The sequence below is a fragment of the Nannobrachium achirus genome (assembly GCF_963921795.1).
Source record: "Nannobrachium achirus genome assembly, chromosome: 14".
Taxonomy (NCBI): Eukaryota; Metazoa; Chordata; class Actinopteri; order Myctophiformes; family Myctophidae; genus Nannobrachium; species Nannobrachium achirus.
Genome location: NC_137821.1, coordinates 36448149 through 36474364, shown reverse-complemented (window position 1 = coordinate 36474364; position 26216 = coordinate 36448149). Strand labels below are relative to the sequence as shown.

At 41.7% G+C, this 26216-nt stretch overlaps 2 protein-coding genes across 2 annotated transcripts; one reads left to right on the top strand and one right to left on the bottom strand.

Moving 5' to 3' along the window:
• Nucleotides 1–12514: 12514 nt before the first annotated feature.
• Nucleotides 12515–14975, bottom strand: LOC308298001 (programmed cell death protein 6-like; the record flags this gene model as incomplete). Its single annotated transcript, XM_080741565.1, has 2 exons — nucleotides 12515–12559; nucleotides 14481–14975. 2 exons carry the CDS (start codon nucleotides 14973–14975, stop codon nucleotides 12515–12517), a joined length of 540 nt encoding a protein of 179 aa, XP_080597691.1.
• A 186-nt stretch (nucleotides 14976–15161) lies between these two features.
• Nucleotides 15162–21656, top strand: LOC308298223 (ankyrin repeat domain-containing protein 46). Its single transcript, XM_080741784.1, has 4 exons — nucleotides 15162–15283; nucleotides 18370–18712; nucleotides 20603–20761; nucleotides 21419–21656. The coding sequence occupies exons 2-4, from the start codon at nucleotides 18402–18404 to the stop codon at nucleotides 21633–21635; spliced, it is 687 nt and encodes a 228-aa protein (XP_080597910.1). The 5' UTR covers nucleotides 15162–15283; nucleotides 18370–18401; the 3' UTR covers nucleotides 21636–21656.
• The last annotated feature ends 4560 nt before the right edge of the window (nucleotides 21657–26216 follow it).

The window sequence follows — 26216 nt, the reverse complement described above, 5'->3', positions numbered from 1 at the left end:
TCCCACCCACCCCCTCCTCCCCCCTCCAACCAGGAGGAGAGAAACAACAGAGAGACTGGAAATAATGTTGGGGTGGTGGTGATGGATCGACGCCTCAAAAAGCTAAACAAAAAGCTATAAAAAAAAATGACACAAGCTAGAGAGAGAGATGATGGCGATGCCGTCGCGATGTGATTATAGAGAAAATATTAATGAAACACACACACACACACACACACACACACACACACACACACACACACACACAGTCACACACACACACACACACACACACACACACACACACACACCCACACACACTGACACTGACACTGACACACGCACACACAAGTACAGATGTAAGTTTGCTAAATGGCTGAATCGTTATTGTAAATTGTACACACACACACATACATACTCACATACATTTGACTGAATGAAAATATGCCCCTCTCCTGCTGTTCTCTGAATTAGGGTGTGTGTGTGTGTGTGTATGTGTGTGTGTGTGGGGGGGGGGGGTCGAGCAATGTGGGCCCGTTGAGAACGTGTTTTCGATTGCTCGTTAGGAATGAAAGGATAATGGACGAGAAAGAGAGAGAATGGAGGGGAGAGGTGTGATTGCTCTTTCGGTAGATGATAACTGACACTTGGTGCTATTGTTTTATGTTCTGTGATTTTACTTCATGTCTGTATTTGGATTATTATTATCGTTTTCTTTTTCTTTCTTTTTTTTTTTTTTCAATCTCGGCTACCTCGGAGATTGCCAGCCCATTGGATAGCACTGCATCGCTTACACAGACCACTCCTCCACTCCACGCGATTAAGCTTTCCTAATTAAGCTTTAATTAGTCAATTCAGATATTGTGGATCACATATACAGTACTGTATCCACCTGTCTCCAACGTCCCATCGTGCATTGCGCAGAAGCTGTGCGGCATTTCTGGCATCGCAGCCGAGTGTGATCTACAAGCTCACAGCGGTTGCATCTGCGACGCGACGTGAGCTTGTATGTCTGCTGTTAACCGGATGTGTCCCACATATAATGCTACAGTAAATTCTCACAGAAACAGGTGGATACATCTTATGTCAGCCATTACAACTATTACAAAACTACCATAACAAAACTACCATAACAAATGTTACCATGACAAACTCAGTTATTTAAAAGATTGAATAAAACATAATTCATCCCACAGGGGAAATTGGATTATTGGGAGATTAATTCTGTTTGTGTCGTATATGATTGTATCTTTTTTTTATTCAGAATCGGTACCTCAACTTATTTTACCCCTAACGTTTCAATCTTAGCATATTTCAGAGATACATTCATGCTCACTTATGACCCTGGTAGTCTCTATTTTTGGTGCTACAATAACCTGGTTATCAACTTGAAACGCAGTAGTAAAGTAAAGTATGTTTTTTTTTTTTTTTTCTTTTTAAACACATCCAAGAAAAACATAAACTAGCACTTTCTCAAAGCGGAAAAGATAAAATAAGGCAACAGCTGGTTCCAGTAATGACAGACTAGATAGAAACCTTCCATGTGTATTGGGAATAATTATGTTGCACTGATGTGATTCGCTATAATGGGTTGTAAACAGAAACAAGGCAACGTGAGGGATGCACAAGTGACCATTTCACCTTATCATGCCACGTTATCGCTGTTATCGGGTCAAAAACAAGTATCTGAAAAATATTTTACTTTTCATGAGACAATTCTTTGTTTTTCATTTATTGTTATGAAAGAGAACAGTTTTTAACACACATTCAACCATGTGCCAAATTACATTTTTTTTCTTTCCCAGCAACAGTGATCCAAATGGTGTTTGTAATAATGTAACTGGCTCTAGCTTGTGACCATTCCTAATAATGCTGTTTTAAGTTGTTTGCTTGTTCTTATTATCTTCACCTCTAGTAATTGCGGTGCAAAAACTCTTTTCTCCATGTGACCAAAATAAGGGCCATCTGAAAGAAACCCCTGCTTTAATTCTACATCCCACAACTGAACACAACTGCATTAGGAAAGAATTTCATCCGTTGCATAATATAGGACACACTCTCTGCTAGAATATGTTTATTGTTGTTGTACATAGTGCTGCTTATTGTCATGCTTATTAGTCAGCAAGGTACGTCACATGCAAAGGTCTATGATGTCTATGTCGTCGTAATTCTGTGTTTTGCTTTTATCTGTCCCTGTACGATTTTCACTGTCATAGGATAAGCGAGGTACGAGAGATGTTACCGTTATCACATCATTGATATTTACATGCAGTGCAGTATTATGGGCAAATCCTCAACACATGAGTCACCGCAAGCATCTCTTTTAAACCAGGTTTTCTGTGTTTGAGAACATCCGCTGCTGCACACAAGTATGGTTGCCGTGCAACAGTTAATCGACGCTAATCTGAAGAAAACTGATTATTAAGAATTATCTACGAATTGATTGAAAATAGCGCACTAACAAATGTTAAGTAGGGCTTAAGTGGCTTTATCTGACTAATCGATTTAGTCGATTATTATTAAACAATCTATTAGAATTAGCTTGCGTTGATTCGTCGCAGCCCTACACACACACAAGTGTGAGTAGTATTTCAGATAACATTTTTGCTTTGGTAAGGGCTTATTGTCTAGGGTATTACAGTATGCTTGTCGTGACATTTTGTGCATATGGTGCCAGTCCCTCATAAGTTATCCCAGGACAGTGAAACCTACATTATGACTTGTTAACCACTATGGCCTTTGTGTTTTTTTAGCACATAGCTCTTTACCGGTTGCCCTGAGGTTTTATCACTACAGTATGTACACATTTTTATTTTATTTTTTTGGTTTTACTTTTTCCTCCCCTCGTTTGTCCGTGTCTGTTGTTTGTAATCTAGATTGTAATTATTTTTACCTTTTATTCACTGTATTATCCCCTGGCTTTCTGGGTGTATTTTACTGAAATATCTGGGGAGGGAATGGGTTGAAAGATATGTACATTCAATAAAATGCCTTTAGGATTATGTTTTTTATATTGAAAAGGACAAAAGAAAACAAAAAATGTCATTCACCAATGATTATTGCAGACAACTAAAAAGAGAGAAGAAAAGGTCATCGTATGTCGAATGTCTACTTCTATCATGTTAGCACAAAGCTTGACAAACCGGAGGCCAGAACTGAATTATGCAATGATCCACATTCTATTCTTCTATGTATACTGAAAGTGCCTATGAGACAGAAAAAGAATATGCAATTTTCCTCAAAGAGGATCTTCAGCCAGAATTGGTGATGACATGGTGTCTGATACTGTACTGTCTATTTTTTGTGCTCACACAACAGTATGAAATAAAGTATCAAAAGTAACTGAGAATATTTATTTTATATACATAGCAGAGCAGGAGGCTCATTTCCATTTGTAACTTTTCCTTCTTTACTTTTAATTGGGAAAAAGATTTCATAGATACAGAGGTACAGGTTACAATTATTCTATTCATTTTTTGTAGAAAGAAAGAACAACAAAATAGCAACAATAGAAAAGTAATTAGCATTGTTGTTTTTTTTGGGTGTATTGGACAGGATTTATATAATGTTAAAAACAAAACAAAGCTGAATAAATTAGGATAATTTATGTTTAATTAGAAAAAAAGAAGAAAGAGTATAGGGAGAAGAAAGAAAGAAGAGTGGTATGGGAGGGGGAGCAGAGAGAATGGGAGGAGTCAGGAGTCATTAATAAAAGGGTTCCATTTATGGAAACATTTAGCAGGACTAAAGGGGGAAGTATCCCTTTAACAGAAAAACTCATCTTTTTCAGCTTTAGGAAAGACATTCCTTCACGTTCCTTAGCCACGTAGAAATAGATGTAGACTTGGAGGATTTATGCAAAATACGGCATATTGACAGATAAGAAGAGATGCCATTGGAGAGAAGGCCATTATGTCTAATAGTGTAAAATCTGCCTGGGAGGGAGTGCTTGAGACCCCAAATACTGCTATGAGAGGGTTTATCTGTATTTCAAATCCTATAGAACATTTGACAAGATGGTAATTAATCACTCCAGTCCAGAATTTATTTAAGGACATGCCAAAGCGCCAGCGCTTGTCCAACAGTCTGCTGTCTCCTAGGCGGATGTGTGCACACAATTCTCGCCTCTTACTGGTAATATGCAAATATATCTTTGTGTATTTTTGTCTTACTTCTTGAAAGCTGAAAGAGTCAAAAGGCCCAACTGAAATACACAGATTTAATTACATCATAAAATCATCCCCTTCCCTTTTTACCACACAGCAACACTGTGGTGAAAACCAAGTATACTTAATGAACAGCTGAGTGAGGCCACATAAAACATAATTTTAACACTTTCTGTACACTTAAAAAAATAATAATCATAATACCTGATGATTATATTGTAAGCCTGGACAATGGAAACATGTGACTCAGGTTGCATGGAAGCATACATCTTACACATTAATCTATGATAGATGGGTAGATCTCAGATAGTCAGGATTTAGAATAGTGAAATCTTTGTAGTAGTACTGTATAAGTTCTTGCACAAGACTTTTCCTTTTAGTCCAGGCGTTTCGGGCAGTATTTTGATGTAATCGTGCACTTTATGAAAGAAGCATGACATTTGGCACACAGTTAGAACATGCCATATGGAACATTTTTGGCTATAGGGGCATCGCAGATTTGTCTTGGGAAACTTGTGGGAGCCAATTAAAGTTGGGCTCTCATAGACTTTACTATAGAGTGAAATAATACCAAAAATACATATACTTTAAGTAGCATGTAAGGGGTCAAACTAGGTGTTTTTTGGGATTCTGAATCCAATGCAAACATTTCTTTTGCAGGAAAAACATTCCTTGGGCTAAAAACGGACCCAATAAAACTATGGTTTAGTGATGAGTCATCACTTTTCAAAGTTTTGTGGCGGCCGTTTCTCGGAAAGGAATGTTTTTCGTGCAAAACAAATGCTTGCATTGGTTTCAGAATCCCGAATAACACATAGTTTGACCCCTCACATGGTACTTAAAGCATATTTATTTTTTGTATTATTTACTCTAGTAAAGTCTATGAGAGCAACTTTGATTGGCTCCCACACGTTTCCCAAGACAAATCTGCGATGCCCCTATGGGGCTGTTAAGTATGACATCATTTTGTAGGCAGAGGACAATTTCTGCCCCCAGTTTCCGTGAATCCTTTTACTATTTTTACTATTTACACATTTTTCTTCTCTTTGTTGTTGAAAGGAAAGTGTTAGAATTATACTTTAGTCGTTATTTTTGTCTCGGATCTGTTGAAAATAGCGAGGGACAGAAAATGCTCTGGGGGCAGATTCTCCTCTGCCTACAAAATGATGTCACGGCTTAAAAGCAGGATAGCCAAAAATGTTCCATATGGCATGTTCTAACTGTGCCAAATTTCATGCTTCTTTCATAAAGTGCACGATTTTTGCCTGAAATGCTCGGACTATTTTGAGAATTTAATTTCAGCCCTTTATAATAGGCCTACTCCCGCATAGCAGCCCAAACACTCTAAGTGAAGCTCTAGTGATCTAAAATAACCAGAAAAGGCATTTTCTCACAGGGTTTACTGACGAGGGAAATATCAAGTAATTAATCTGTTGTCTTAAATCCTTCTTGGGACATTTATACATTTTTACTTTTAAATGGTGGTTTGTCTTGATGCACTAGCACTAGTACAACACTTATGAGGAGAAGTATTAAGTGACTCATTACTCCTTTCAAGCGAATACAAATTTGATTGTGTATCATCAGTATAGGACTGATAGGAAATTATATAGGCCTAGTGTTTGTTGAATGATAGACCTGAGTGGAAGCATATACATTTGCACATTAGTATAAGACACTCTTAAGCATGTATTATTCCCTCCAACCATTTCCCTAAAGAATACAATTGCATTCATTATTTGTAACATTTTGATTAATTTAACTTTTATTATTAGTTATACACACAGAATCTAGATACATTTCCTTTTTATACGTATGTGAGTTTGTCTTTTGCTCTCTCAACACAACTGGTTACATTGGTTATAATTCGGTCTTTCAAACAAATCTTGAGTTGAGTTGTGATACTGCAGTTGGTCTAAGTGACTTTGGAATGCTGGGCAGTAGTCAATGTGAGAAAGGAGCTCCCTGTGCTGGCTAACTGTGTATTGAATATGGCAACCTGGACACATAAAGAGTTCTTCTTCAAAGTGGACACGCTGGTGATTCTTCAGAGAACTTAACATACTGAAACTCTCCTCACATTGATTACACACAAAGGGCTTTTCTCCACTGTGGAGAGGCGTTGGAGGCGTCACCTGGATCCCATGGCTTGTTGTCGCGATCCTCATCGGAGCGGTGGATGACGAAGGTCCGGCAGGAGGCTGCTGCTGGGGAGGCTGGTGTGTGAAGACCGTGGTGGGCTTGGGGGCGGGGCCGGTGTCCTCTTCTCTCTGACAGTACCTGGGCTGCACTGCCATGGGAACCATCTTCTCAAACAGGTCTGTGAAATTCAGGCTGAGCGGGGCCGTGATGGCGGCGGCCTTGGCCTGGCCCTGTAACACACTGATGATGGGCTCCAGGTCCTTGAACTCAGGCACGGGGTCCGAGTTGATGTAGTGGTGGTTCTCGCTCTTGGCGGCAGCGAGCGTGCTGTTGATCCTGTTGCTGAGCTCCTTGAGCAGCTCCGCTGCGTGCTGCAGGCGAGCGATCTCCTCTCCGATGCGTTGCCCCTGCTTGGCCAGGGCACTCTGGCACAGCTGGGCTCTGGCCTGCATGACGTTGTGTTTGACCTCCAGCTGCAACAGGAACTTCTTAGGAACTGGCATAGTCTGGCACCGGTGGAACGCGTAGTCATATAATTCCGCCGCCACACTGGCCAACCCGGCAACAACGCTGGAATCTTTGCATCTCTCCGAGGTGGCTTTGAGGACAAGGACCTCCAGGGCCTGGGCCACCATGACGGCGGAGAGGGCGTCCAGCGTCTCAGAGGAGAGGTCCATGGTGGTCGTCTTCCCGGTGAGTACCAGCGTGTCCTTGATGTGAGCAAACAACCCGCCGGCCAGTTGGAAGTGTTCCAACGCGGTATTCAGTCCTCTATAGCTGCCAAGGTCTTGCTTTGAGGCGATCTGACTCGCCAAAGCCGCCGCGTTGAAAAGGACAGCGCTCCTCTCGTACGCCAGGCTGGCCACAGAGCAACGGACCGAACGGCCAAAAAGCGCCGGGCCTTTGTGGAACGCGTCGCTCCAGGTGAAGGTGGGGCACATGTTTTGGAAGGGGAACTTGGGTTCGACGGCACACAGCTGGTCGTAGTACCTCCGCAGAGCATCCAGGGAGGGTGGTGGGCTACCGGCCACAGCCTTCTTGCGGAGTCGGTTGAGCTGCTTCACGGAGCCGAGCAGGAGGTCTCTGGCTTCGCCGGCAGGATATAGACTACCAAGGAGACGACGTCAGACAGCGGTTTGACCAAGTCCACCTTGGAAGACCTTTTCAACGGGACTGAGATGAATGTAACTACTTCAGAACGCATAACTGCTCTAGTATCAGTGCACTTCTGCTCTGTTCTTTGATTGAAGACTTTATTAGAATTGATTGAAGACTTTATTAGAAGTTTGCAGAGGAAAAGGTACAGTTTCATGACGGTACAGTTCACTGGTACAAGGTCTACTAAAAGGAGATCCATGAAAAGACTAAGCTTATTTCCACAGGAAACCATTAAAGTATCTCATATAACATTGAATGACAGACAAATAGAACACAGTACTATGCAGTAGATATGTAAAGAAATCAAAAAAGAAAACAGTAAGTCTAAAAAACAAACAGTATATACAAAGAAGGGGCAGGGGAGGGTAGGGTTGGGCTAGGTTTTTTTTTTACAGTTGCGAACGGCTGCTGCCTGTAAGTGGTTTTTCAGGCAATTTTAAAGGATGCTAGTGATCCACACTCCTTTATGGCCTTCGGTAAGGCTTTCCACATTTTGGTGGTATAGCAGAAAAACGAGTTTGACCCTTTGTTGGTTTTGACTCTGGGTTGGAAGTGATCTGTGGCGCTGCCTCTGGTGTTGTAATTATGGACATCCTTAATGTTTATAAAGTATTTTGATAGGTACTTGGGTATCATAGTGGTTGTGTAGTGTATCTTGTACACCAGGCCCATTGCAAGTTGCTGTACTCTGTCATCTACTCTGAGCCACCCCACTCTTAACTGGTGAGTAGCGGTGAGGTGAGTCTGATAGGGAAGGTTAAGCAGGACCCTAATTAGTTTATTTTGGGCTGTTTGGAGTTTAGTTTTAAGGGCTTGTGGGGCGTCACGATACCATACGTGAACTCCGTAGTCAAATAGGGGCTGGATTATTGCACCAGCTATGGTCTTCAGTGTGTTGAAATTGACCATTGGGGCGATCCTCTGTAGGAAGCGAGTTCGTTGGTTGATTTTATTTATTACTTTAGAAGTCATCTTTTCGCTGGAAAGATTAGCTTCAAGGATACATCCTAAGTAAGAGATTTCGTTTTTTCGTGTTATGACCTTGTCACCCACTTTGATTGTGAAGTTATCGACTTTTTTGAGGTTATGATTTGATCCAAAGAGGATGGACTCAGTTTTTCCCAAGTTAATTGATAATTTGTTGTCGTTAAGCCATGTGCAGATCTTACTTAGTTCAGACTTAAGTGTCTTTTCAACCTGCAAGTGGTCCTTGCCCGAGACTAGGAGAGCCGAGTCATCCGCGAACAGGAACAGGTTGCAGTCGCAAGCAGATGCCATGTCGTTCACGTATATTAGGAACAACAGAGGCCCCAGTATGCTACCTTAAGGAACACCACAGCTTACTGGGAGGGGGGGGGGGGGGGGGGTACCGTTAATCTCCACCACCGATGGCTTTTAGTTTCTCAATCAGAATAGAATGATTTACGGTGTCAAATGCCTTCTGGAGGTCCATCATGACCATGCCGCTATATTTGCCGTCATCCGCTTCGCGTTTGATTTGGTCAGTCAAATAGAGAAGGCATGTGTCAGTGGAATGAGATTTTCTGAATCCAGATTGGAACTCGTAAATCAGATTATTCTCATCAAGATATTTTGCAATCTGTTTGTAGACCAATCTGTTCATTGACCTGTTATAAAGCAGGACATCTATACAGCATGGAATTGTGGACAAAATCTTATCCAACAATAAAATATTGGGTCTGACTCTGAGAGAGGCTAAATCTCATCAAATGGTGGTCCGTGGCTCAAATAAATAACGGACCTCACCTTGGTACTTGACATGCAAAAGGTTGAAAACCACTGCTGTATTGCAGCTCAGACCATGATGACATGAGTCTATGCCGCCCTCTATCGTCATTACTACGTTAGAGCATCACCTTTTCCTGCGCCCTCGTCTCTTCTTCCTGCGGTGCTGCAGTAGTGGTTGTTGTTGTTGTTGTGTCCTCTTCTATGCACCCAACAACGCTTCAGAATTCTGTTAAATTCTGCTCCCACGATGTGGGTGCGTGCCCACCACGTCTGACACGCTTTAAGCGCCATATAGTCCAGTCATTTTAGGGTTAGACCTAGAACAAATTGCAATAGTAGCAAACTCAACTGATTTTGTATCCTCATTATGTCCTTTAGTGAGGGAAAAAAAGTCCCAAGGAATCCCACCGGGGCAAAGTTTTGAAAACGACCTACCTACCTTCAATTACTATACACTACAATATAACGGAAAAAATGACTGAAAAAAAATCTGCTTTAAGTGGGATATGAGGGGTCAAACTAGGTGTTTTTAATTATTCTGAATCCATTGCAAGCATTTGTTTTGCATGAAAAACATTCCTTGGGCTAAAAACGGACCCCAAAAGACTGAAAATTGATGAAAATTGACGTTTTGAGTGGCCATTTCTGGCCCAAGGAATGTTTTTCGTGCAAAACAAATGATTGCAATGGATTCAGAATAATTAAAAACCCCTAGTTTGACCCCTCATATCCCACTTAAAGCAGATTTTTTTTCAGTAATTTTTTCCTTTATATTGTAGTGTATAGTAAGTGAAGGTAGATAGGTCGTTTTCAAAACTTTGCCCCGGTGGGATTCCTTGGGACTTTTTTTCCCTCACTAAGGACATATTGAGGATACAAAATCAGTTGAGTTTGCTACTATTGCAATTTGTTCCAGGTTTGGCCTAATTTTGGCCTAAAATGACTGGACTAATATGGACGTATTAACAATAACACACAGATATTTCAAACTATCGAAACGCAACAGTATCCGTCGCCCCCTTTCATAAATGATGACAGAATCAATCTAATTGTGATATGACTGATGTTGTAGGGTTCCAGGCACACAGCAGGGGGCAATACTGAGTCATTTGGTAATTCATTTAGAATTTTTAATACAGGTCAGGTGGCCATAACTAAGGAAGGACATCTGGGCTCCTCGATGTAAAATTGGCTATTTTGTCCAAAATGTTAAAAAATAAAATATTTGAAAAATAAGTAAAAGAAAGTAGCCTATACACGATGTGAACATGCATGGTACATCATTATCAGACTTAATTTTATCCTTCAACCCCAAAGTGATGGATATACGGGTTTTGTAGCAATTGTAGAAATATTAGACCTTATTTGTGGATTGTTGAAGCATGTAATTTTCATGTTTACTTTATTGTACTTAGGCAGATATTCACATTTTTATCATTTTACAAAATATCCAATTTTATGTTGAGGTGCCCCTAGTGCCCACCTGACCTGTTACCATTAATTTTACACATAACCATTCATTTTACACATCAAGTCATCACAGCAAACGGTTTTCATGTTTTCTTTTTTAATAAAAGAGATTCCTCTTGCGTTGTTTTTTTTATACAGATCTTAATAAGGCATCATGCACAAAAACAAAAAAATAAGCCATACAAAGGCGTAGGCTATCTTCTACGTAAAATAATAAGTTCTAACATTTAGATTGGCAAAGTTAAAAATAATTTTGTACAAATATGGCATGTAAGCTGGCATGTCAGTGAATCTCAAAGCAGGTCATCGTCCTGCTTTCACAGTATTTTGTAAACATGGCTTTTGAGCAAAACAGGTCTGAGGAAAAGACAGATAAATAGAAAGCATGCTTCAACGCGGAAGACGTGGGATGAATTCCCCCTGGACAGCATGCAACAATGTCTTGTCCTCAATGGTATTTACAATGCATACCGTTTTTATTACCTCCAGCACACATGCTCAGGCCTTTTTTTGTATTATTAGTATAATTATCATTAAGACATCAAACGAATTGCATGAACATTAACTAACAGACAAACTAAAGCCTGGTTTATGTTTCGGCGCGCAACAGTGTCACTCGCCGAGAACAGCCGGCCTACAAGCTCTGCGACGCGTTGTACGTGAGTTTGTAGGCTTGCTATTCCCGGGCCGTTCACGGCGTGCGACACCATCGCACGACGGAGCATAACTTTGGCTTAAGACTGACAGACAAGACACACACACACACACACACACACATGAAGGGGTTAAAGTCCATGTATCCCACACGGTGCATGCTCAATCCCAGAGTCCCCACTCCCCACCATGCTGAGGTCGCTCCACATGTGGTCATCTTATATTTACAAGTGGAGGCGCTCTACAGACGGACAGCGGTTGCCGCCGGGGCTCCCGCTTGGATCTGCGAGGACCGCGCCGCGGTGATACACAAACACACTCGCTCTTTGAGTAAACGCTGCGCGGTATTTCACAAAGATGAACACAATCCATCTCTCACCGCCCGCGTACGCATGCACAAACGAGCACGCTCGCGGGGATTTTCACGGGACTGCGCCCGCTCGCCTCGCCGCCTCTAAACTTCGCTGCGCGGACGAAATAGCCGCCCGCCTCTCATTGAAAATGAATTACTAGCAGGCGGTGACCGCGTACCGTCTGGAATCCCCTTTAAGGCCGCAGCCCACTTTGGCACCGGGCACAGGACACAGGCCAGCCCACAGTCAACGGACACAGGACAGTCAACGGACTTTGAGACACGCCCACAGGCCCCACACTCGAGCATAGGCACAGGGCACAGGGCAGTCCACAGTCAACGGACTTTGAAGCAGCAATAATTTTTTTTTCCTCAAAAAAAATTTTTTTCTCAAAAATTTTTTTTTTCTCAAAAACCTTTTTTTCTCCAAATTTTTTTTCTCACATTTTTTTTCTCAAACATTTTTTTTTCTCAAAACATTTTTTTTCTCAAAATTTTTTTTTTCTCTTTTTTTTTTTTTTTTTTTTTACTTTATTTATTTTTTATTTTATTTTTTAAACTAGATGTGAGCGGGCCGAAGGCCCGCAAACCTCTAGTTTGTTGTACAAACGCTACGACATTTCCCCAGCAGACACCTTGTAGTGTGTCCACCATGATGAGGGAGTGTCTGGGTGGGAAGCATCAGTGGATTTTGGCACCGTTGTGTCCAGTTGTGCTCTTCTATGTACGTATGTTGGCCTGTGTGTGCATTTACGTGTGTGTGTGTGTGTGTGTGTGTGTGTGTGTGTGTGTGTGTGTGTGTGTGTGTGCGCGCGTGTGAGAGAGTGTGTGTAGTGTGTGTGCGTTATACGACGTTGAAGACCATGGATAGATACTGTTCATAAGACACCTGTATCCAGGGTACCCGCGGATCTTGAAAAGCATTGAAAAGTATTGAATTTAGTTTTGCTAATTCAAGGCCTTAAAATGTCTTAAAAAGTATGGAATAGTGTGAGTGGGGGTATTGAATTTTATCTGGGGCAGAATGAATAAACGTGTCGCCAACAGACTATTAGTTGCGTTTCACTCTGTAGTTTTTTATTCCTGGTTGCCGTCCGACGTAATCCATCTCTCGCTGCCGCTGGTTGAGACGCGCTGTCTGCACACACAGCAGACAGCACAGAGCGTGTGTGGCGACGTGTGTGTGTGTGTGTGTGTGTGTGTGTGTGTGTGTGTGTGTGTGTGTGTGTGTGTGTGTGTGTGTGTGCCCGCACGCTCGGCTCACGCAGCAGTCTCACACAGAGAGAATCCCTCGTCTCTACTCAGTGCTCGTTGTTGCGTTATTGTCGTCGTTATTTATGTAAGCTAAAGACTCGCCAGGATGGCATGTGTGGAACCGTCGCAACCCGTTTCGATTGTAAACAAAACGCAGTGCTGTTTGGACGTACTAATGGAGAACACAGACAGGACAGCCACCAAACTTTTAGCTGTGCCAACAAAAGGAGCTAACGGAGCTAACACGACCAACTTATTATCAAAGCACCTCCAAAAACATGCACAGGTTGTTGGACAGAAAATTGCGCTAGATAATGCATTTAGTGACAGCAACATGTGTGCACTGTGCAGCCCATGGTGGTGCAGCCAGCTAGCGTTCATGCTAACTTCCAAACAAAACAACGATGTATCTACCCTGCGTTGCCATGTTCTCTTTCTGAGAGAGAAACAAGCAACCAGGTCTATGAAAATAATAAGTCCAAATTAGGCAACTGAGGCAGTTCAGTCAAACTTTATTGTCGAATATTGTCAAGAGTAGTGGTTCTCAAGCATTTTCTTGTAAAGGACCTTCAATATCTTAAAGCAACTTCAGATTTAAAAAGAACAACCACAAAGTAGCTTGTAATAAGCCGACATGGCAACCCTCTATAGGCTTTTAAAGGGACAGTACACACATTGCCTTCTGTCAGCTTGACAAACATTTGGAAATTCTAATGCCTAAGTTTATTAATTAGTTTATTAATAGCCTAAAATGTATATTTTAACACAAATCTTTGCCAAATTAGCCAACAACTACCAACAATAGAAAAGGATTTATAGTGGGACTTGTTAAACATGGGTACAACATTTCCCCTAAATCTATCTGAGATATTGTGCCTTTTTGTTAATGATAAATTGGTCTTAAATCTGTCTTGCCTAGACCTGCAGATATCCTGTTACATGTATTTCAGAAGGACAACATTATTATTTTTTTTAAATCCAATGAGATCAGTTATATCGGCTAGTAATAATCTAATAAACACTTAATGAAGAAAAAAAACGCTGGGCAAAGGACAAGAGAGGAGATCTTAGCCATAGATGGTGAAATTGATAAGGCAGTTGAGCTACGACACGTCATGAAGGAAATCGTGTCCATGTAATAATTGTGACAGGCCTCTCCCCCTCTCTCCATCCTCGCTGATCTCTCTGGTAGAAATGAAATACAGCGTATAGATTGTTAATTGTTAAGATTGCTGTTACTAAAATTAATTGAGAGAGATGTTTCTCTTTTGGATTTAAAAGGTCAAAGTTACAGTGAAGGTCAATATTTGCCCACATAATTGTTGAAGAGACCAGAATAAGAATATTGGTTGGCCAGGTTTGCATGTGCATTTGATTATTCCTACTGTATGTGGTAGCTTTTCACGGACACACTGCTTTGTCTCTGATTTATGAATGTGGCCTTACATTTGTCAATTCCTTTGCCGCGGTAATGGTATTGAATTTGTCATTTTAGAGGTATTAAAAAGCCTTAAAAAGTATTGAATTTGTACTTGGGAAATGTGCAGATACCCTGCCTGTATCCAACCGTCCTGGTCCGTGTCGTATCTCCTGAACACGTCGGTCAACCTCTGTAGTACAATACAGCACTGGATGAAGTCATCAAAAGCAACTTGTTGCTTCCTCTGGCGATCAAACTTCTCTATCAGTGTTGCATAGAACTGATCTGACAGACGGTACCCGAATCCAGTCAGCGCCTGTTTGAGCTCACTCTTGTCGATGAAGCCCGAGTTGTCCCGGTCGTAGGTCCTGAAGATGTTCTGCCAGTCTGTGATGTGCTTCCACACACCGGCAAACTCGTTGAAATTCACCCCACCTTTGTTCTCCCTGTCAAACATGGAGATGATGGAGCGGACCGTCACTGGGTTGAAGGGCGTCCATGTACCGTTAGATAAGGCCTGTTGAAGTTCTGTGTCTGATATCACACCACTCCTGTCCTTGTCAACCCTCTGAAAGATATTCCACAGAAAGCCCTGGTCGGGCGGCTGTTGTTGCTGCTGTTGTTGGTTCATATTGACTGATGGAGACCTCTGTGCTCACCTGTCCTTTTAAAGGAGAGCGCGCTGATCTGTTTGTTGACAGTTGACGCTGCAACGTCACACAATGTCGCGGCATTTTTTTGTAAACACTGAGCTAGGTGCTGGCCGTTGCCTGGCAACCAACTAGCCAATCGGTGTCGTCCCTCCGGCCAATGGGAGCTGGACTGGACCCAGCTGTAGCATCATCATCATCAACCAACAACAACAACAAGCCGAGAAAGCGCTGCTCGAAACGAAGCGACGTTAACTGTTTTTCTATTGAATTGGGAACACACCAACAGGTTAGAGCATGTTTACATCATCTTGTCTGCACTTGTTTCAATTCGCAGGGCTTATTGAGCTGTTTTGGGGGCAGACGGGCTGGTGTTATTAGCAGCATGCTAACGGACGTTAGCTCAACTAGCGATAATTTCCACTGACATCGATGTTATGATGTTGGCGTTCTAGAAACTTTACATTATCATTGTGTCAGTGTCGCTAAACCCGTCACCCATGCAGCCGAGATTAAGGACATTAGTCCAAACATGTCATTGTTGTTTAATTGGCTTTCTGCTGACCACAGTCTGGCGCTAACCTTAGCGAGTTTTCAACATCAACGACAATATCAACATTGTGTTCTGCCCAAGAAGAATACACGCTATGCTGCTTATAATCACTGATACCAGCACTGGTCGTACTTGTATCTATATATATGCAAACGTCAGATTCGATAAAATACATCTATGATATTGTTGATCCACGGCTGCTGAGATGTGTCGTGGTTCCTGTGGAAATAAGCCTCGGCTTTGTAAATATAAACGTTGATACGGCGACTATAATTAGTTGGCTAAATCTCGGCTAGATCTAAACTATACTTAATAATGATCAACGGATATTATAATTATGTTAGTCCAATATTAGGAGATCAGTTAAGCACCTTACTGTTGTTTTTTTTAATAAATTGTTATCGAATCATGGAATAAATTGCAAAGTATATTTTCGGTGTGAATATAACCGGAATCTAGCCGGGTGAAATTAAGGCTAAAAAAAAACTAGTCGTGTAAAAAACGACTATTGCTCAGTGGGTAGGCTATTTAGGTGTAGCATATCTTATATAGACCTATATAGGCTAATAGCCTACATATATATTTTGTATAGCCTAATGTTAAAACAATATAGGCCTACAATACTGTTCATTTTACAATACTGTTCAATACTGCACCAAAGAATGTATAGTATCGGGACATGGATTAATTAATTATTTGGGCGCACCTGATTCCAATAGCTCTGTGTTTATGTGATTACTATGGAGTGCATAGGATTGTGTGTAGGTTTGACATGTAACACCACTGTCACAGTCACTATAATATTTAAATGACAAAGAGATAATATGAAAACATGGACAGTATGACAGCAGAATTGAGGGTAGGCGAAATGGCTCAGACAGGTAGGTGAAAAGACTCTCCTCCACGGCAAAAGTGCCCCGCGAAAAGACCTGGCGAAAATGTTATAGGCGATTATGCCTGACACCCTTTTTTGTATGACAAAGTATAACATTCAAAGCTCACAAGTCACAACGCATCGCATCACAACAAATTGTTGTGAGCTTCTACACCTGCTGTTTTCTGTATTTTTGAAAACTATTTATTATCAGTGAAAATGTATCAATTAATTAGTTCAATTAACTGTTTTGTTTCTTCATTTCCTCCCCTATTCATAGTAATTGCAAATTCTCTCCATGTTTGTAATAATCTGTTACTGCCAACTCAAATGTAATTCAAATTAGCTTTATTGCCATGAGAAAACATACGTTTACAACATTGATAAAGCAAGTGTCGAAATATAATTGCGACCGTCAGGGAGCAGTTTACTATGAAAACCTCCACCGGCCGTCCGTCCGTCACACGTCACACCTTTGCCCTGCTCATATCTCCGCATCAGTATGACATCACACCACATGTGTACACAAACCTTTGTGTACGTTGCTGTGGCAACAGTCTGTTGTTGCTGGTTTGTTAGTGTACGTTAGCAACCACCTTAGCAACCATGGTTTTACCCTAGCAACCAACTGTTTACCCTAGCAACCAACTGTTTACCATAGCAACCATGTTTTTTTACCCTAGCAACCAACTGTTTACCATAGCAACCAGATACGCAGAGCAGGGATCTCCATATATGGGCATAAACAGGTGACATCACACTGATGTCAGATACTCAGAGCAGGGATTTTTCCATAATATATGGGCATAAAAGGGATTCTGTTAGGGATCTCCATATATGGGCATAAAAGGGATTCTGTTAGGGATCTCCATATATGGGCATACAAGGGATTCTGTTAGGGATCTCCATATATGGGCATAAAAGGGATTCTGTTAGGGATCTCCATATATGGGCATAAAAGGGATTCTGTTAGGGATCTCCATATATGGGCATAAAAGGGATTCTGTTAGGGATCTCCATATATGGGCATAAAAGGGATTCTGTTAGGGATCTCCATATATGGGCATAAAAGGGATTATGTTAGGGATCTCCATATATGGGCATAAAAGGGATTCTGTTAGCTGTTAGTGATCTCCATATATGGGCATAAAAGGGATGCTGTTAGGGATCTCCATATATGGGCATAAAAGGGATTCTGTTAGGGATCTCCATATATGGGCATGAAAGGGATTCTGTTAGGGATCTCCATATATGGGCATAAAAGGGATTGTATCTCAGATGATGCCCTGTTAGGAGATCCACACTAACAGAATCCATATTATGGTCCTACCGACAGCTGCTATAAGCCAACCCTGGCGATAAGGTCTGAGTCGAAGAAATGCTTCTTTCCTGGCAAGAATTGCCCGTTTATACTGTAGGGCTTGTTTGTGTATTGTATGACATCACACCACATCATCGGCTGAGGACTGTGTGATGTCATCATATCTCCATATATGGAGACATAAGTTGCTCATGCCCAAATATGGGCTGGTGAGGTCAGACTTAGTGTGATGCGTAGGTTATCTCCATATATGGAGATTCAACTTCAATGAGTAACCATGGCAAACTGTCAACTGCCCGTATGTCTTGATAATTGGTAAAACAAACTTTTGGCCTATTTGTGGAGATAAGCGACCAACGGTCGCTTATCTCCCGATTAGGGAGTCTTACTGGTGTATAATACTGTATAATAATAATTTGGTCTGGCGAGGGTGTTCTAGACAACCACATGTATCTTCCGATACACATGGAGCTAATTGTGTTCCTTTGGAGCGCCCTTCCAGGCCTTGCACTGCGGAGGAATCAAACCCCAGTCTTCAGTCCACAGTTGTGGGCAGAGACTTTACCCGCTGCTCCTACATACTGTATGTTTCCGATTGTTTAAAGTCTCCCATCATCTCTTCTGCAGGTACGCTGGAATTTTCGGACACCCACTCGGACATGTCCTATGTGTTCATCAACGACTCGTCGCAGACCAACGTGCCCCTGCTGCAGGCCTGCATCGACGGAGACCTGACCTTCGCCAAGCGCCTCCTGGAGACGGGATGCGACCCCAACATCCGCGACAACCGCGGCCGCACCGGCCTGCACCTGGCGGCCGCCCGCGGCAACGTGGACATATGCCGCTTCCTGCACAAGTTTGGGGCCGACCTCCTGGCGACGGACTACCAAGGAAACACGGCACTGCACCTGTGCGGCCACGTGGACACCATCCAATTCCTAGTGTCCAATGGGCTCAAGATTGACATCTGGTAAGAGGACCGATTAACGTCTGTTTCTCAACGTACCTGCCTGCCTGTCTATCTAGCTGTATTGTATACCTACCTACCTACCCAGCAATATTTATGTCTACCTAGCCATCTTGCTATTTATGATGATACCAGAGACAACTTTATCTGTTTTGGCTGTTTATGCACCTGTGTGGCTTGTCTTATCGCTGCACTCTTACACCAAGCGTATCCGTTTTTTGTACGCTCCCATGTTAATCAGTGAGTGAATTCTTGCACACGCACGCTATGGACCTGGTTCCATAGGAATCGATGCGCTAGCGCTATGGGCTGGGCAGCACTTGTCAACGGGAGGTGTTGAAGGGGAGTTGTAGTAGGCACTGTACATCCCAGTAGGGGCTCCTCAGCGGCAGGTGAGCCAGTGGCATACAAAAGCAGAGAAAAAAACATGTGTGGGGAGGGTTATTTGGCATTGCGATCAAATTAGGAGAAAAAAGGGGCAAAAAATATTGTCTATTCTAAATTATTTATTGAAAAATATATCGTCCTTGTTGGCCAGAAACCTTGTACCGGTATGTTCTGTTACTTTTCAGGAAATAGAAAAAAAGACACTTAACCCTCTAAGGCCCACGGTTGTAATATTACAACGTTTGTATTTTATCCAAAAAAAGGTTTAAATCATTTTATTTTAGCTCCCCCTACCACCTAAACACCACCATTGGATTCTATTGTTTAGTATTACAATGCCATTGGCCACAATATTTGCATATAAATACCCCCCACAGGGGCTGACATTCACACCCGCCACACCCGCTGAAATTCCAGAGTTTTGACGAACAACATCTCACTTTTTCATGGAAGCTATACCTAAAAAAAACATAAGTAAAATGCCTGTACTATTCTTTTTGGTGATCATTAGAATGTCTAGAACATGTACATATGTTATTATTTTGAAAAATATCCCCCATATGTAAATTAGAGCATGATTTATGATTTTTGATTTATGGCTATAAAATCTTACAAAAACATTTTTTTGAAAAAAACATTACATTTTCCTCTTAATAGGACTCCTACAACACCATCTGATTTTTTTCAATTTTTTATTTCAAGTATTTCTTAATGCGGGCCTTAGAGGGTTAAGCACTTTCACTTTAACTTTAATTAAAAATATATATAAGCTTGCAAGCTTGTAGATCAGCTATTTTTGCAACACTGTTGCATGAATAAGTAGGGCATTCATTTACGAAAAAACTAATTGAAATATTGAGATATGAGGTTTCTGCCCCACAGTGACGATATAAAGAAGACACTAGCATTATAAGGAACAACAGTAGGGTTAGTTGTGACGTTTGGACCCTGACAGCACAACCTCAGGGTCCAAAGAAATATGGACGATGCGAAGCCATTGGTTTCTATGCTGCGAAAATGACGTTTTTTTGTCCCTTGTATCATTGTTTGGAATGGTACCCCAGGAATCACAAGGAATGCTATTGGCTGCCAACGGTCATGTGGAACCGCAGGGATACATGGGAGAATGTGGTGTTGAGCCTCCCGAAATAAAGCACATGAAGAAGAACACAGCAGGCTAGTATCAGTTTAGTTGGCCACTCCCCCCGCAAATTTATCATAAATTTTAACATAAATGGGACCATATTTGCTCAAAACGCATATCATGGTGATTGAAAGGGAGTTTTTCACTAGCGACAGGAACCATAAAGTATTTATGACGACATTTATTAAGGTTAGAAAATCAAAGGGGAAAACGAATGGGGTCCAATGTAGACAAATTATTTTTGGTACCTCGCGGGGGGAAAACAGCGCAACTAGCGGCCAAACATAGGAAGTTTTAGTTCCGTATTGGATTCGTTTTAAATCTGCGGAACTATGCCCCTGCTCTTTTCCCTGTGACCGCAGCAACCACAACGGCTCCACCCCCCTGGTGCTGGCCAAGAGGCGCGGCGTCAACAAGGACGCCATCCGTCTGCTGGAGGGGCTGGAGGAACAGGAAGTGAAAGGCTTCAACCGAGGACCCCACTCCAAACTAGAAACCATGCAAATGGCCGAGAGCGAGAGGTAAGGATGGATGGATATTTAGCACTTTAGCGTCCCCCCAGTTAGGGCTGTCACAATTATTACATAATCGTCTAATCGCAATTATTTGACATAATCGCGATTATTTTTCATAATCTTCATAATCGTCTTCAAAGCCTAAAAGCCAAACAGAAATGTAATTGTCATCTACAAGAACACAATTAAATCGTTAATCGCAATTATTTGAGTGACAATTAATCGTCATGTAAAATGTCATAATCGTGACAGCCCTACCCCCAGTGCAACACGGTCGGTCGCCTTGGAAAACAAGGCAGTGTTGGTCAAATAGAATCCATTTTCTGTTACTGCATCGTCTGCTTCAATTCTTTTTAAAAACGTTATTGAGAGCAATGTTTCGTTGTAAATGACACTCTGTTTGTTACTTTGTTTACATGGCTCTCATGTTGGATATGGCAAAACATTCACGCAGTGCAGCCTGAGTACAGCAGGTGCGCTGAGCCATTGATTAGGCAACGGCCTGTTATAGGGCGGAGCGGTCATTATACAGAAATAATTCACAGCTGATTTCAACGATTGACCAATCAGAATCAAGCATTCAACCAAGCTGTGTAATAAAAAGTTGTAACGTCACCACCACATGTTGTAACGTGCCTCCAAACCCCCCACCCTCCTCCCCAGTGCCATGGAGAGCCATTCCCTGCTGAATCCCAACCTCCAGAGCAGCGAGGGCGTGCTGTCCAGCTTCAGGACCACCTGGCAGGAGTTTGTGGAGGACCTGGGCTTCTGGAGGGTGCTGCTGCTGCTGGTGGTCATCGCTCTCCTCTCGCTGGGCATCGCCTACTACGTCAGCGGAGTGCTGCCCTTCTCCGCTGGCCAGCTGGAGCTGGTGCACTGAGGCGGGGGTTGTCATGATCGGCTCGAGGAGAGGGGTTGGAGGGTAGTGCGGGACCGGGGGGGGGGGCCATAAATGAGGTTCTTATCTTTTTGGTTTGAGGTGGTGCCCTGATGGGCGGATGGAAGGACGACGAGAGAAGCCAGACGGTAGGAGTAAGTACAGTTTTTAAGCTGTATTTACAGTGTGTTTTTTGTTTCTTTTGTTGCTTGGCCCCTGGCTCCTGAACCGGTACCAGTGTGCAATTTATAACAAGCTCGAATCCAGGGCTTTGAGGTTGCGCAGATTCAGTTGTGAACCATCCTCCCATAACCACGCCAATCCCATACCTCAACTTAACCACCTCTAGACGAATGCCTAACCATTTATAACCTTACATCATTCTAAACAGATCCGTTTCTAGGTTGGCTTCGCTCAGCTCTGGCTGGTCATGGGGTATAGTAGTACTGCCAGTTCAGGAGCCACTAGTGTTCCTTTTTTTATTATTTTTGTTTCCCCTTTCTTTGTACCTTTGTGGCCCTGATCTGATCCTCTGTTGCAGTGTTTCTCAAACTTTCACATTTCAAGGTCTCCCCTTAACTCTGACAGTGTACAAATTGCCACCAAATGGACCCGTTCGGGTTCATTTGGTCCATTTGTACACGGTTAGAGTTACAGACTTGTATGGGTCAATTTAGACCCCCATAAAGGAACTCACAAAGTCCCTGGAATCCACTTTGAGAACCACTGCTCTATTGGATCAATTGTTAATTCTCTCATGTTGTGGCCTGGTGCTCTGAACACAGTAAAAGAAACGAAAAATTCTGAGATGAATGGGATGGTAACAAGAAGGTCAGTTTTTTTTTTGCAGCTGCTGCTAATTTCCGAGCCTGATTATGAGTACAGTGGAGTGTCTATAATAGGGAGTTGATTTGGTTCATTTCCAGTTACTGATGCATAATTTCAGTTCTGATCAATGTAGAGTACAGAGACACCGCAACCATCTCAAGATCCCAAATAAAAGTGGAATGGACAAAGATTATTTATAGAAAGAAAAGCCTCATTCATATTCATTTTGCCCACCACTGCTCTTCATCAGCAGACACATTACTCATGCACAACGCGCTGGATGAGGAGGTACATTGCCCTCATTTATAATTCTTAGAAGGTGTTTTGCCATTACAAAAGTGGGTTCCTCCTAATAAATAGAATATTTGTGGAGATCTCTTTTAGAGGGACGGTGGTCTGTCTGTAATGGTTCCCAAGGCAAGAAGAAGTCTAACTTCTTTCATATGACAATGAAGATGAGTATGATTCGTCAGGTTGCTGGCAGCTGCTGGCTTGTATAGGAAGTTAGTCAGATTAATTTCATTTAATCATGCCATGCTTACACATAGCAGACTTAAATTCTCACAGTTAAAAGTGATGATGTGCATTGAGTAAATACTTAGTTTTATTGTACCCTTTGGCTAAGTAATGACAATGGAAGAAATTTGAAGCTTTTTAAATTCCTTCACTTCTTACTTTTGTGTGGCAAACGTACCACTTTTTGTTTGTACCGGTATGTTTTTTTCCCCTTCAACCATAGATATACTGTAGAAACCTAGATGGCTTATTTGCCGCTGCAGTTCATTGGAGCGACCTTTATCGCGGCCGCCATGTTTGGGAAGGCACGCTGCCACTCAAAAGTTACTACAGAGGTGAATCACAGCACTTATTTTCCAGAACTTTTCAGACTAAAGAGTGCATTCGAATAAATGAGACGCCCCACTCGGAGTCGGAGGTGGTGTCTTCCTTTTTATGTCTATGGCTTCAACCATTACCAGTAGACACCTCTTAAACCCTAACATTTACAAATAATTCTTAGTGTGTTTAATAAGGTGTGTGGAGTACCAGATGGGTGGGCATTACTGCATCTGGACAACACATGGTTGGTTAGATTAATCACACAAGCCTGCAGATTAGTTTCTGCATTTGCCTCTATGGTTTTGATTGCATTGTCCTACATGGCAAGTCCCATTAATCTGGGACAAAGTATGGTGCAACAAGTATTGGCAATTATTTGCCAGTACTATGATACTATTTGAATTTGGAAGTGTCACTTTATAATCTTAATGTGTCTTTGTTGTTCCTCTCCAATACAGTGGTTTTCAGTGTCAGTTCTGGGTACCAGAATATTGCGTTTTTAAATTGCATTCAGCCTGGTGTATCAGGTCTAAATGAGACTCTAATTAGACTGATTGAACTGACCTGACACAGAGAACCACGTTTCTTTATGTTCTGTTACAAGTACTGTGCATTGCTATTTTAATTTTGTTTTTTTACATTTTGTGTTTTCCTTTGTGTTAGCCTGTTGTACTTTTTTGACTTGATGAAACGATTCCTAAACTGCAAAGTTCTCCCACACAGGCTGACCTTTTGTATGTACGATACATTTATTATTTATCGACCTTTTTCTTCTTCTTTTTTTTATTCATTTCACTGTAATGTCACACCTTAAATCAGCGAACTAATTATCTGTGATGGCTAATTCAGTGTTGTCTCGGATAACTGAACATTGACTGACTGACAGGTTGAACTGCGCTCGCTGTATTGTGACTGTTGCCGGCAAGTTTGTTTGGGGTTTTATTTTGGTCACAGAAACATACAGAGGTAGAATAGCACCTTGACTGTGTGCCTTTTGAAGGAGAGCAAACGTTAGGTTTTAGAGCATTTCAGTGCAGATATTCCCACTGGAAAAAGCATGCTGTCACTTCATTATAGTAAAAATCTATCATGTCATTGTAAGTATAAGTGCACGTTAAGCTGGGAAAAAGGAAATCATATTTGATTTAATGGGAGCAGCAGTTTGGTGGTGTTTTCTTTTTTTCTTTTTGCATATTTAATTTTATCCTAATGTACTTGTTGTAAACCATGTCGATTTTTGTTTTGCTATTTAGCTCTGCAGAAATTTCTTTTTTGTACAAGTCTTGTAGAATTGTAGAATAACCGATTTGAGGTAAACTCCATAAACCAATGTGTAAAGAATAATACAATAAAACTGATTGTGATCTACAGGTGGCCTGCACATGTGTATTTATTTGAAAAGGCACAATGCACAATAAATCTATTGCAATAGAACTAGTCATAGCTACTTTACATAGTACTCCCTGGGTGCAAGATTCTATTGTTAAATTCATTGTACTCATTGTTACATTAATTGTACTTAATGTATCATTTGCCATCAAAGCAGAATACATAGTAGGCCTTTCTAGGCCTGCATTTATACATTGAAATAGAAACCTATTAAAAAGAAAAGTGTTATTCCACCCCATTGTTTGGCATGGAAAAGTTGACAGGGAGAACCCCTGGGGCTGGGGTAGGATGACACCTACAGGTTGACACTGGGAAGTGCAGTGGTGGACAAATTAGGCTACTCTTTTACATAGTCTAAGTAAAAGTACAATATTTACCTCTGACATGTAGATGTAGCGGAGTAGTCCTAGTAAAAGTACTGAACATTGTTCTTAAGTAGGCCTACAGTACTTGAGTACATGTATGTACTTAATTACTCCATTACCCAAAAACCATTAGTCCTATCATCACCACCTGATCATCATCACACGTGATTGTGAGATGGTTGGGTTCAAAATCACTCCAGTCCACACTGTTTGATTAACTGTCTGTCACTGCAGCTGAATTCCGGGCGACAACAACATGGCGACTGCATCAACACCTGATGGTAATTTTATAACCAATTCAACTTTATCTTAATTAAATTCATGTAAACGGTGTTGAGAGAAAGTCAAGTTAGAGAAGAAACGCATGAAGTTTTAACCAAAGCACCGTTTGATCTGCATTGACGTCATTAACCAACAACACGTTGCATCCTCCAATACAATATGCTCACAGAGTGAAAGATTAGGCCTGCCGCCTGTTGCATTTGTTTTTTGTTTTAATAAAGTATTGAAGAAGCCTTGTCTCATTTGATAGAGTCTAGGTCACGCTGTGATTAAGCTTAATTAACTTAATCAACCAATTAATCAATCAATCTGATAATCATAAATTATGCATCTCAGGGAAAACATAACATTGCCACATAGTGTGGAAAACACACACACACACACACACACACACACACACTCACTCACTCACTCACTCACTCACTCAACTTAACTTAAAATATGCCAAAATAGAAGCTTCCTATAATACAGTGGTTATCAAAGTGGGGTTCAGGGACCCCGAGGTTCCTTGTGGGAGTTCCAAATGGACTCTTATGGGTCTGTCACTCTGAGTCTGAGAGTGTACAAATGATGAGGTTCCATTAGTACACTATGAGCGTTATGAGGTTCCTTGAAATTAAAAGGTTGGAGACTAAGAGGTTTCTGCTCGACATTCCCAACAGCAACAATATAATAATAACTAGTAAGATGCCTCAGGGCGACATGCGAGGTCATGCCAGTTCTTATGGCCATCTGGCCAGTGATGTATATCGGACCAGTTACCCATATAACGAGACCCCTGGTAACCATATTGGAGTTCCCTGATGTCATCAATATTAAGCCCATATCTAACAGGGCTTCATATGGGAATGCCCATATATGGAGGACACATCGGCCACATACA

Excerpts from the sequence above, each read along its gene's own strand:
- LOC308298223 (XM_080741784.1), top strand. The coding sequence starts at position 18,402 with ATGTCCTATGTGTTCATCAACGACTCGTCGCAGACCAACGTGCCCCTG. Across the intron at positions 18,713-20,602 it reads GGGCTCAAGATTGACATCTG|CAACCACAACGGCTCCACCC; the intron begins GTAAGAGGACCG and ends CTGTGACCGCAG. Across the intron at positions 20,762-21,418 it reads CAAATGGCCGAGAGCGAGAG|TGCCATGGAGAGCCATTCCC; the intron begins GTAAGGATGGAT and ends CCTCCTCCCCAG.